This window comes from Taudactylus pleione, unplaced genomic scaffold (genome assembly GCF_031769625.1).
Source record: "Taudactylus pleione unplaced genomic scaffold, aTauple2 ptg000475l, whole genome shotgun sequence".
NCBI classification, from domain to species: domain Eukaryota; kingdom Metazoa; phylum Chordata; class Amphibia; order Anura; family Myobatrachidae; genus Taudactylus; species Taudactylus pleione.
Window position 1 is genome coordinate 687993 of NW_028284877.1, and position 13435 is coordinate 701427.

The 13435-nt window shown below is 44.9% G+C and overlaps 1 protein-coding gene across 1 annotated transcript in view; it reads left to right on the forward strand.

The window, feature by feature from the left end:
• The window catches only part of OVCH2 (ovochymase 2), a 104430-nt gene that overhangs the window by 17674 nt on the left and 73321 nt on the right, over positions 1–13435 (forward strand). Inside the window, exons 7-10 of the mRNA XM_088449004.1 lie at positions 6090–6285; positions 10727–10753; positions 10832–10922; positions 12411–12544. Of these exons, the coding sequence (XP_088305130.1) occupies positions 6090–6285; positions 10727–10753; positions 10832–10922; positions 12411–12544 (448 nt within the window). The remainder of the gene's footprint in view (positions 1–6089; positions 6286–10726; positions 10754–10831; positions 10923–12410; positions 12545–13435) is intronic.

Here is a 13435-nt window from a genome sequence, read left to right on the forward strand (position 1 = left end):
TTAGTTTAAAAGGTAACGTGTGCAGTAGCTGGTTTTCTAGACCTAGGGGTATATTTACTAAGGTGCGGGTTTTTAAAAGTGGAGATGTTGCCCATAGCAACCAATTAGATTCTACTTAAAATGCATCTAGCACCTTCTGGAAGATAATAACTACAATCTGATTGGTTGCTATGGGCAATATCTCCACTTTTAAAAATCCACACTTTAGTAAATATTAGGGGTGAGCGGGTTCGGATTTCTGAAATCCGAACCCCCCCGAGCCCCCCCGATCCGAGTCCGATCCGAATCAGGCTCGACTTTTCCCGCCTGACTCGGATCTGAAATCGAGGCAAAACGTCATCATCCCGCCTTCCGAGTCTCGCGGGTTTTGGATCCTATATAAGGTACCCGCGTTGGCGCCATTTTCTCACTCGGCTGTGGACAGTGAAGAGGGAGGGTGGGAGTTAGGGCTGTGTAGTGTAGTGTAGTGTAGTGTAGTGTAGTGCTGCTGTTGTCCACTACTTCAAAGTCCATAGGGGCTGGCTGTGTTGTGCTGTGCTGCTGTTGTTAATAGGGGCTGTGTCCACTACTTCAAAGTCCATAGGGGCTGGCTGGACTGTGTTGTGCAGTCAGTTCTCCATAGGGGCTGTGTCCACTCCAAAGTCCTGTGCAGTGTCCCAGTCCTAAAGGAGTGCTGTAGTGTTGTCCAGGGGGTGCTCTGTCCATCAGGGGTGCTCCCCCCAAGTGCTAAAAAAATAATATATTTTCTGTGTTTGTGAATTGTGTGCGCAGTAGCCGCACGTGCATCAACAAAGTAGTGCCAAGCGTGCGCCTGTGTCATAAGTAAAGGGCCGGCTGGCTTGACCGTTAAAGGGTGCTGTAACCCCCGAAAGTACACTCCAGTCTAAACCAAAAAAAAATTATTTTCTGTGTTTGTGAATTGTGTGCGCAGTAGCCGCACGTGCATCAACAAAGTAGTGCCAAGCGTGCGCCTGTGTCATAAGTAAAGGGCCGGCTGGCTTGACCGTTAAGGGTGCTGTAACCCCCGAAAGTACACTCCAGTCCAAACCAAAAAAAAATTTATTTTCTGTGTTTGTGAATTGTGTGCGCAGTAGCCGCACGTGCATCAACAAAGTAGTGCCAAGCGTGCACCTGTGTCATAAGTAAAGGGCCGGCTGGCTTGACCGTTAAGGGTGCTGTAACCCCCGAAAGTACACTCCAGTCCAAACCAAAAAAAAAATTATTTTCTGTGTTTGTGAATTGTGTGCGCAGTAGCCGCACGTGCATCAACAAAGTAGTGCCAAGCGTGCGCCTGTGTCATAAGTAAAGGGCCGGCTGGCTTGACCGTTAAAGGGTGCTGTAACCCCCAAAGTACACTCCAGTCCAAACCAAAAAAAAAATTATTTTCTGTGTTTGTGAATTGTGTGCGCAGTAGCCGCACGTGTATCAACAAAGTAGTGCCAAGCGTGCGCCTGTGTCATAAGTAAAGGGCCGGCTGGCTTGACCGTTAAAGGGTGCTGTAACCCCCGAAAGTACACTCCAGTCCAAACCAAAAAAAAATTATTTTCTGTGTTTGTGAATTGTGTGCGCAGTAGCCGCACGTGCATCAACAAAGTAGTGCCAAGCGTGCGCCTGTGTCATAAGTAAAGGGCCGGCTGGCTTGACCGTTAAGGGTGCTGTAACCCCCGAGAGTACACTCCAGTCCAAACCAAAAAAAAAATTATTTTCTGTGTTTGTGAATTGTGTGCGCAGTAGCCGCACGTGCATCAACAAAGTAGTGCCAAGCGTGCGCCTGTGTCATAAGTAAAGGGCCGGCTGGCTTGACCATTAAAGGGTGCTGTAACCCCCGAAAGTACACTCCAGTCCAAACCAAAAAAAAATTATTTTCTGTGTTTGTGAATTGTGTGCGCAGTAGCCGCACGTGCATCAACAAAGTAGTGCCAAGCGTGCGCCTGTGTCATAAGTAAAGGGCCGGCTGGCTTGACCGTTAAGGGTGCTGTAACCCCCGAGAGTACACTCCAGTCCAAACCAAAAAAAAAATTATTTTCTGTGTTTGTGAATTGTGTGCGCAGTAGCCGCACGTGCATCAACAAAGTAGTGCCAAGCGTGCGCCTGTGTCATAAGTAAAGGGCCGGCTGGCTTGACCGTTAAAGGGTGCTGTAACCCCCGAGAGTACACTCCAGTCCAAACCAAAAAAAAAATTATTTTCTGTGTTTAGCCGCACGTATATATCAAATCGATATAACATAAATGGAGGACCAAACTTTCTCCGATAAAAATAAAATAGAGAAAGATCAAGAACCACTTCCTCCTAGTGCTGAAGCTGCTGCCACTAGTCATGACATAGACGATAACATGCCATCAACGTCGTCTGCCAAGGCCGATGCCCAATGTCATAGTAGAGGGCACATACAATCCCAAATGGCAAAGTTCAGGAAAATGACCTTGAAAAAGACATTTAAATCAGCTGAAGAGAAACGTAAACTTGCCAATATGCCATTTACGACACGGAGTGGCAAGGAACGGCTAAGGTCGATCCCTAGTATGTTCATGACTAGTGGTTCAGCTTCACATGACGATGGAAGCCCTCCTCCCACTAAAAAAATCAAAAGAGTTAAGCTGGCAAAAGCACAGCGAAGAACTGTGCTTTCTAAGAAGATATCACAAATCCCCAAGGAGAGTCCAAGTGTGGTGGTGGTTGCGATGCCTGACCTTCCCAGCACTGGACGGGAAGAGGTGGCTCTTTCCACCATTTGCACGCCCCCTGCAAGTGCTGAAAGGAGCACCCACAGTCCACTTGCTGATATGCAAATTGAAGATGTCACTGTTGAAGTACAACAGGATGAGGATACTGGTGTAGCTGGCGCTGAGGAGGAAGTTGGCGAGGAGGATTCTGATGGTGATGTGGTTTGTTTAAATCAGGCTCCGGGGGAGACAGTTGTTGTCCGTGGGATGAAAAAGCCCATCACGGTCATGCCTGGGCAGAAGACCAAACATTCCACCTCTTTGGTCTGGCAATATTTCTATCCAAATCCGGACAACAACTGTCTTGCCATATGTACCATATGTAAAGGTGAAATAAGTAGGGGTAGGGACGTCAACCACCTAGGAACATCCTCCCTTATACGGCACCTGCAGCGCGTTCATAAAAAGTTACTGTCAAGTTCAGAAACTTTGGCTAAGACCGTAAGCAGTCCAGGGACACCTAAATCCCGTTGTCCTGTTGTATCCAAGCGCCTGCAAACCACACCGTCAACTCCCTCCTCATCAATTTCCTCCTTAGTCAGGATCGGAAGTAGTCCTGCAGGCCATGTCACTGGCATGACTGACTCTCCTATCCGGGATTCCTCTGGAGGATCCTGCATTGCTACGCCTACTGCTGCCGCTGCTGCTGTTGCTGCTGCTGGGAGTCGTTCATCATCCCAGAGAGGAAGTAGGAACACCACTACTTTTACTAAACAATTGACCCTCCAACAGTCCTTAGCGAGGAGGATGAAGTACGACAGCAGTCATCCTGAAGCAAAACGTATAACTGAGGCCTTGACTGCTATGTTGGTGTTAGACGTGCGTCCGGTATCCGCCATTAGTGCAGTGGGATTTAGACAATTGATGGAGGTAGTGTGTCCCCGGTTCCAAATCCCGTCTAGATTCCACTTCACTAGGCAGGCGATACCGAGACTGTACAGAAACGTCAGAAAAAGTGTCCTCAGTGTCCTGAAAAATGCCGTTGTACACAATGTCCACTTAACCACGGACATGTGGACAAGTGGAACAGGGCAGACTAAGGACTATATGACTGTGACAGCCCACTGGGTAGATGTATCACCTTACGCAGCAACAGCAGCAGCGTCACCAGTAGCAGCATCTCAGAAACGCCAGCTCGTTACAAGGCAGGCTACGCTGTGTATCACCGGTTTCAGTAAGAGGCACACCGCCGACAACCTCTTAGAGAAACTGAGGGAAATCATCGCCCAGTGGCTTACCCCACTTAGACTCTCCTGGGGATTTGTGATATCTGACAACGCCACCAATATTGTGCGGGCATTACATCTGGGCAAATTCCAGCACGTCCCATGTTTTGCTCACACAATAAACTTGGTGGTGCAGAATTTTCTGAAAAGCGACAGGGGCATGCAGGAGACGCTTTGGGTGGCCCGAAAAATTTCTGGCCACTTTTGCCATTCAGCGACTGCGTGCCGAAGACTGGAGCGCCAGCAAACACTCTTGAACCTGCCCCGCCATCACCTGAAGCAAGAGGTTGTGACGCGGTGGAACTCAACCCTCTATATGCTTCAGAGGATGGAGGAGCAGCAAAAGGCCATACAAGCCTATACATCCACCTATGACATAGGCAAAGGAGGGGGTATGCACCTGACTCAAGCGCAGTGGAGAATGATTTCCGTGTTGTGCAAGGTTCTCCAGCCCTTCGAACTTGCCACACGTGAAGTCAGTTCAGACACAGCCAGCTTGAGTCAGGTCATTCCCCTCATCAGGCTTTTGCAGAAGCAGCTGGAGAAAGTGAAGGAGGAGCTAAGACGGAGCGATTCCGCTCGGCATGTGGGACTTGTGGATGAAGCCCTTCATTCGCTTTGCCAGGATTCCAGGGTGGTCAATCTGTTGAAATCAGACCACTACATTTTGGCCACCGTGCTTGATCCTAGGTTTAAAGCCTATGTGGTGTCTCTCTTTCCGGCCGACACAAGCCTGCAGAGGTGCAAAGACCTGCTGGTGAACACACTGTCAACTGAAGCGGAACGTGACACGTCAACGGCTCCTTCTTCATTTTCTCCCGCAACTGGGGCTGCCAGGAAAAAACTTAGGTATCCTAAGCAACCCGCTGGCGGTGATGCAGGGCAGGCAGGACCAAGTTTGGACATCTGGTCCGGACTGAAGGACCTGGCAACAATTTCTGACATGTCTACTGTCACTGCATATGATACTGTCACCATTGACAGAATGGTGGAGGATTACATCGGTGACAGCATCCAAGTAGGCATGTCAGACAGTCCATACCTGTACTGGCAGGAAAAAGAGGCAATTTGGAGGCCCCTGTACAAGCTGGCTCTATTTTACCTGAGTTGCCCCCCCTCCAGTGTGTACTCCGAAAGAGTGTTTAGTGCAGCCGGGAACCTTGTCAGCGAAAGGCGTAGGAGGTTGCTTCCACAGAATGTGGAGAAGATGATGTTCATCAAAATGAATTATCAGCTCTTCCAGGGAGACCAGCCTCCAGAAGGTACAGAGGGACCTGTGGTGGTGGATTCAAGTGGGGACGAGTTAATACTTTGTGAGGATGAGGATGTACACACTGAAGAGGGTGAGGAATCGGTGGATGAGGAGGATGAGGATGACATCTTGCCTCCGTAGAGCCAGTTTGTGCAGGGACACATTAATTGCCAGCTTGTTTTGTGGGGGCCCAAACGAACCAATCATTTCAGCCACAGTTGTGTGGCAGACCCTGGCGCTGAAATGATTGATTTGTTAAAGTGTGCATGTCCTGTTTATACAACATAAGGGTGGGTGGGAGGGCCCAAGGACAATTCCATCTTGCACTTCTTTTTTTTCTTTGCATTATGTACAGTTTGGGGCCTAGTTTTTCTAACTGCCATCCTGTCTGCCACTGCAGTGTCACTCCTAGATGGGTCACGTGTTTGTGCCGCCCACTCGTGTCGCTTAGCATAGTCATCCAGCTACCTCGGTGCAACCTTTTGGACATGAAAACACTATTGTGAGGTGTGAGGTGTTCAGAATAGACTGGAAATGAGTGGAAATTAAGGTTATTGAGGTTAATAATAGCATAGGAGCAGAGAAACCAACAAATTCTGTGATTTTAGCTGTTTTTATGCTTTTTAAAAAAAAAATACAGATCCAAAACACAAAACCCAGAACCCAAAACACGGAAGGGTGGTTTTGGCAAAACCAATCCAGATCCAAAACACGAAGAAAGATCCAGATCCAAAACCAAAACACAAAACACGAAAAGTGGCCGGTGCACACCCCTAGTAAATATACCCCCTAGTGTACCAGAGTAGTGAGATTGAGGTTAACACAAGGAAATGGAAAGTTTAGACCCAATAAAGTCTTTCCCTTCCCAGATGTCTGTTATATTGCAGGGTGACTCAGGAGGTCCGTTTCTGTGCCAGCGGAGTCATGGGAGGTGGGTTCTAATTGGCGTGACCTCCTGGGGTATGGGCTGTGCCCGTAAATGGGACAACAATATGATGCAGGTGCCAGGAAACAGAGGGTCGCCGGCTGTCTTCACGGATATTCAGAGACTTCTCAACTGGGTCAATGCAAACCTCAAACATGGTCAGTGTGCCCATACAGTCTGGTTATTGTACTTTTATATGGCATATGAGATCTGTATTTGTTATTGCATGTATTAATGCTCTGTACTATTTTATACTGTATTTAGCTAGCATTCTCTGTCATCACTGACACTGATTGATGTAGCAGGAATTCCGCGCATATCACACAGTAACAAACCCGACTACATCATAGGCCTGATTCAGAGATGGGCGCTAATTCCACCCCAGCTACGAGTTTGTACTCAGCGGCTGTGCAAAAATGTGTAAGTGTCACAGCAGCCGGGATTTGTAAGCGACTGCATATGACAACGCAGCTCGATTGTGCAGAATGGCCGCATTAACTGAGATGCCAGAGCCATTTTTACTGCGTACGGGATCACGCTTGCAGGCAAAGACACGCCCCAAAAATGGTCGCGACACGCCTGTGTTTGAGTTGCCACCTCCTCATTACCGCCCGCAAAGGGTCCATTCCTGCAAATCACTTTGCAAATAAATCTTTTCTGCAAGCAACAACAAAAATTAAATTTGAAGCATGCGTGGTGCGATTCAGACGCATACGCAGATTACCAATAATTACTAAACTGTGTTACATTGTCATTGTGTCCATTTCTGAATCAGGCCCATGGTCCTGTCTTTCCCCAGTGTAAGTGCTGGAATCCCTGGCCTTTCTGTCTACTTTGGTGATGTCTGTAATCAAACAACTAATTTGACTACAACACTTTCTGCAGGATTTTATTGGAAAAATTCCAATGATGTCTTTACTAAAATATTTACATTCTATGGGGCTGATCCCATTCGCAGCGATATATTGTGGATTGTCCCGCAATGTTCGGCTGCACACATATATACACCTATTACGATGGGCTCAACATACAGATGTGTCCTGCTACATCTTTGCTCATAGCGCGGCATTCTGGCTTCCCTGCTGCGATATGTTAATACGTGTTGTGGCGTGGCATACTGTATGCCGCAGAAGATTACACCCCATGCAGTACACAGTTTAACCACTGGGTGACGAATGCTCCACTGATAAAAATGACAGTACTGAATACAATACTGTAGCAGTGTACGGTGATCCGTGAGAGGCTGGCCAATCATGTTCAGGCAGTGTAAACAATCACTCCTCCAGGTACTAGAATTGATCACTTTGTGTCAAGGCTATACTGGTATAGACATTATATTGTACTCATTCCGGGCCATCCGTACTGTATACTATCGCTACAGGGTGTAAAGACGCCTGGCCTAAAGACGCACAGGCAGTTTTTCATGAAAAGAGCATTTCAGGTTTAATATTTTTAAAGTACTCTATGCATTGCTCCGCACTTTCCTCATTCCTTCATCTCCATTTTATGACATCCAACTTCATTAGACTATATACCGCTATTGACATAGTATTGTACACTTTACCTGGTGTAAAGTTGCACATTTAACATCACTTGCACAACAGGTGCAACTGTTGATATGGCTGGCGTGTTTGGGTGAGTGATTAAGGTGAGCACCTTACAGAGCCGGCGCTTTGGGTTCGAGGCCCGGAAAGGGACAAAATTGATTTGTAAATCAGTATTCTTTAATTATCTGTTTCTTTTTATTCTACTGTACAGGTATAAATAAAGGATTAAATCATTTGGTGTGTGAGTCCTTTGTTTTACAAAAATACATATCTGCATTGGTGTAAAGACGCATCATTTCTTAAAGACCGAGCAATCTTTCATTTCTATGTTATGCCACCCAGCTGCATTTTACTGTAAACTGCTATATACATTGTATTGTACTCATTACGGGTCATCCGTACTGTATACTGTCACTACATGGTGTAAAGATGCCTGGCCTAAAGACGCACAGGCAGTTCTTCATAAAGCGAGATCATTTCAGGTTCAATATTTTTTAAAGTACTTTGCTCAACTTTGTGCATTGCTCTGCACTTTCCTCATCACTTCATCTCTATGTTATGCCACAAGCTACATTACACTCTAGACTGCTATAGGCAATGTATTGCTGGATGGGGCCCTTACCCCCAAAACCCAAGCCATCATAAGTCATTCATAACAAATCTCACAGGGGGGTGGGGATGGGGAAGCTGCCTACAGTATGTTACACACTGTGATTTGTGCCATGGTCCTTGCAGTATGTAAAATACAGGATGACATACAGGATTAAATCATTTGGTGTGTGAGTCCTGTGAGTTTTAAAAATACATACAGTATATGCATTGGCCAGATGATGTGCACCCAGCATTAAATAAAGGCAAAGCAATTCAAGTTCAATATTCTTAAGGAACTCTGACAAACTCAATAAATTGCTCCCAACATGCCACCATCTGGCATAGGAATGAGTATGCACATTAGGACTCAGGATGCCCCATAACGTGTACAATACAATGTCTTTAGCGGTTTAACGTAACATGCAGCTAGGTGGCATACAGTAGCATAGAACTGACAGGTGGTGGGAAGTTTGGAGCAATGTTTTGAGTTCGGCAGAGTTCCTTAAGAAAATTCAACTTGAATTGCTCTGTCTTTAATGCTGGGTGTGTGTCTTCTGGCCAACGCAGATATGTATTTTTTATTAATGACAGAACTCACACACCAAATAATTTAATTCTTTATTTAATCCTGTATTGAATAAAAACTACTGATATACAAAGTGACCTAGTCCCTTTCTGGGCCTCGAACCCGAGGCGCCCACTCTGTAAGGTGCCCACGTTACCCACTCACCTACACACGCCAGCAGTATCAGCAGTCACACCTGCTGTGTACAGTGTGTGATATTAAGTGTGCGACTTTACACCAGGCAAAGTGTACAATACAATGTCTATAGCAGTTTAGCGTAAAATGCAGCTGGGTGGCAAACAGTAGCATAGAAATGACAGGTGGTGGGAAGTTTGGAGTATTGAGTTCAGCAGAGTTCTTTAAGACTATTGAACTTGAATTGCTCTGTCTTTATTTAATTCTGGGTGTGCATCTTCTGGCCAACGCAGATATGTATTTTTTATAAATGACAGAACTAACACACAAATGATTTAATTTTAATCCTGTATTGAAGATTAAAAAAAAAAATACTGATGTACAAAATGATATTGTCCCTTTCAGGGCCTCGAACCTGAGGTGCCCGATCTGTAAGGCGCTCACCCTACCCACTCGCCCACAGACGCCAGCCATATCAGCAGTCACACCTGTTGTGTACAGTATGGTAACATGTACAATACAATGTATTTAGCGGTTTAGCGTAACATGCAGCTGGGTGGCATACAGTAGCATAGAACTGACAGGTGGTGGGTAGTTTGGAGCTATGTATTGAGTTCAGCAGAGTTCCTTAAGAATATTAAAGTTGAATTGCTCTGTCTTTGTCTGGGTGTGTGTCTTCTGGCCAACACTGGTAACTCTTAATTTAATCCTGCATTCATGGCAAAACGCAGTTCAGTACTACTGTATAGTGTAATGAATGGCAGGTTCCGTCTGCCAATCAGCAGACGACACTACAAAAGCTTTGTTGGCCATTTGCCACATGTGCTGTGCAGTTTAGGAAAAGCGACATCTGGTGGACAGAAAGTTGTATTACACGCTTCGGCTTTTCCAGCGCTTCAGTAGGTTACGTTGCACCTTACTGCAGCATGATGCGATATAGAACGCCAACCAGGCAGGGTGCAACTAGCATGGAGCGCTACATGGCATATGGAGCAAAGATGTAGCAGGACACATCTGTAATTAATATTCCTTCTGTGCACCTCTATGGGATGCGAGGTAAAACTAGGGATATTGCTGGTCATGGTGTGCCATCCTGGAACAGCAGATTGCGAATGAGCCACAAATGAATCCTTGCCTATGTACGCTGCAGTTGCTGCATATAATGCATCAAGAAAATATATTTACTCTAGGTTATGCAAAATCATTCGTATCATATTGATCTGCCAAAAAAAGCTTCACACCAGCTTCTGTGAAAAGTCAGTATTCGTGTTTTTCTGTATATATAACTCACCAAATCCGGTCTTCAGGGTGGAACTGGGTTCCTGTAGTCACACTTTATTGACAATAAGGAGTGCTATAGTAGTCTGCACTTGTTTGACACTTAATAGTACCCTTTACCCCTACTTTCCTATCACAAACCACCAGCGTACCTAACATTCCCAATAACCCTGAGAGGAGAGGGCCAGGTCATTTGTGCTGAAGACTTTTCCTAGCTCATTCAGCCACCGGTAACATGAGACACCTGGCTTTACTTGTGTTGGTTCACAGGTGCTAATGTGAGGACACATGAAGAACCTGGACTTTGTTAGATGACAATAATAAATATATGGGAATGTTTTGGTCATTGTATCGGATGTGATACTTTCTTTCAAAGGACTTAGATCTATGGCAATCTAGCTCCAAAGTCCTCTATTGACTTACTCATGGTCAGTGTGACACCATATTTTTTTCTACTTCTTTTCTTTGTTTTTAATTAACCAGAACAACCGGCTTTGACCTCATATCAAGGTAAATACACACTCCTTGCACATGGTACTGACTGACCTCATCAACCCTTTGTGATTACAAGAGATTTCTATCACACAGTGCAGTGCAGTGGGAATAGTGGATTTCTGCGGGGAACTGCAGGAGAGATACTACTTCCAGCCGCCCCCAAAAATTATTATTCAAATAACGAGTGAGTATATTTAATTTTTTTTCCCCTTGCCTAAACTATTTGCTCAATGCTAATTTTAAGATTTTAAGACTACAAGTTACTTTGCCTAAATCCATAACCATTATGTTGTATTCATGTTTATACTTTCTAGATTATTTAAAATGAGAAATACTTGTATAAAGCAGTATAAAATGTGTTCTGTAAGACCATCCTTCTAATTGGGACCCTTCTAATTGGGATAGAGTTTAGGGCTTGTAATTTCACGAACCTGGGACTCCATGATTTTTCTGTAGTGCAGGGGGCTATCGCAGGGGTTTTTGACCAGTAATCACCAGGCAGTAACCTCTAAGGGTATATAGTCTGAAAGAGGGACTCTTTAAAATGAGGGTGTCCCATCTTTCTAAGTTGTATGGTGGGGGAGGTAGAAGGACATAAAGTCTCTCCCCCCATTATTCTCCTTTTTTATAGTTTTTATACTTCCAATACTCTCCAGTTAATGCACACATTCCCAGTCTGTCTTCAGGACCATTGGAGAGACAGGATATTTTCTTTTACACCCTTTATTGGTTACAAGGATGATAAAAAGGTACATGTGGAGGACGAGCCACATTCGCCCTCCTGGGCAAAGGGGGTAAAATAAATTTTAGACAATCTTGTTTTTTTCATTAGTGGAACTGAGGTTGAATCTGGGCTTTCTGTTCCACTGTTCGAGCTAGTAACACAACCCACACATGATGCGCACAAACCATAAAGACTGACCTGTAAAACTGTAATTGAACCCTTAACTGCTCTGTGCCAGTATCTACAGGGCATCTGAGCGACGTTCAGCTGCCCCCATAATTCAATGAGGGACAAGTCCGGAGGGCAATGATGCAACGTTTATCATCAGACAGGGGGGGGCCGGGGCCATGGTGACCTAATGGGGTGCCAAGAGGGTGAGGATGGGTCCCTCCAAGGAGGTGCTGCCACGTCCCTAATTTGGTATGGCCATGCAATTCTCAGCAACACAATTTGAGATCTCAATAGGGAGCCTGGTATTCGCATTGGAGCGGGGCAACAAGCACACTTCTTGGGTCTTAAATCCTCTCAAGGCTCCATCCACTTCACAAGAAACAGAAGTTGGATCTTGGGGAGTGACCTAATCACCTGGGAGACTGGGAGTATCCCTCGAAATATGCAAGTCTTCCAGATGTACTATTGTAGGTCACAGGACAGCAACTTGTTGCTCTATAGTTGTAGATCCAAAACAGCTGCGGACACTCATTGCTGGCTGAGCCTGTATTAAGGTGGTAGAAAATAAATGTATTGAACTATAAACACAGAGATGGGTGAAAGATATACAGAAGATTTTGTTAGCTATAACTCTTGTACCATTTTACCTGTAGCTTCTGTAGGGAGACATACACGTGGGTTCACCTTAGAGAAAAGTCTTCCCAGCTAAGCAATGAACCATTTCATCATTCTGTTTGCTCAATACGTTGTAATGCTATGAAATACTCTTTGTCCCAGGTACTGTAAATGGACGATTCTTGTCCCTGAAGGAAAGCAGATTCTGCTGACTTTCACTCACTTCAATGTGGAGTGGGATTACTCTTGTGACCTTGATTACCTGGCGATATATTCCACGGAAAACCATCTCATTGGTGAGTCATATACTGTACGTGTCAAATTAGAGAGCTATTGTTCTGTAATGTTAAATGCAAGTAATGTGCCTCAGTGACTAAACCACAGGTAGGCAATGTGGCTTTTGTGCCTTGCCATCTAAAAGCATAAGGATTGCAAAGTATGCTGGGGTTCTAGCTCTGGAGCCGAAAGCTGACCAAGCCTAGTGTAAAACATTGTTTCTCAATGTTGTCCTTAAGTACTCATCACAAGCCATGTTTTCTCTATTTCCATGTGGAGGAAACTAATATACAGGTTGAGTCTCCGATATCCAAAATGCTTGGGACCAGGGGTATTTTGGATAACGGAATATTCCGTATTTTGGAATATTTGCATATCATAATGAAATAACTTGGGAATGGGACCCAAATATACACACAGAATGCATTTATGTGTTATATACACCTTATACACACAGCCTGAAGGTAATTTTATACAATATTTGTAATAATTTGTGCCTTAGACAAAGTTTGTGTACATTGAACCACCAAAAATCAAAGGTTTCATTATCTCAGTCAAGCCAAAAAAATTCCGTATTTCGGAATATTTGGATATGGGAGACTCAACCTGTAATTACTATACTAGGAAGGAGTGAGCACACCACGGTTTACATTCCAGAACAACTCAATATGTTTGGCTACTAGATCTGCTTTCAACAAATTAATATGACATTTCTGATTCACAGTAGGGTGATGAGGGGCAAACAATACCATCCCTCCTGCAGAGGTGAGGAAGATGGGTGTCTATCAGAAAATGAGGCTTCCATTACAGTGCCATTATGTCATGATAAAGTTCAGGAGCGTACCATACATTTAGCATGCCCCAGAGATGCTTCTTCTAAACAATCACACCTCAAGCCAGTACTAGAAATG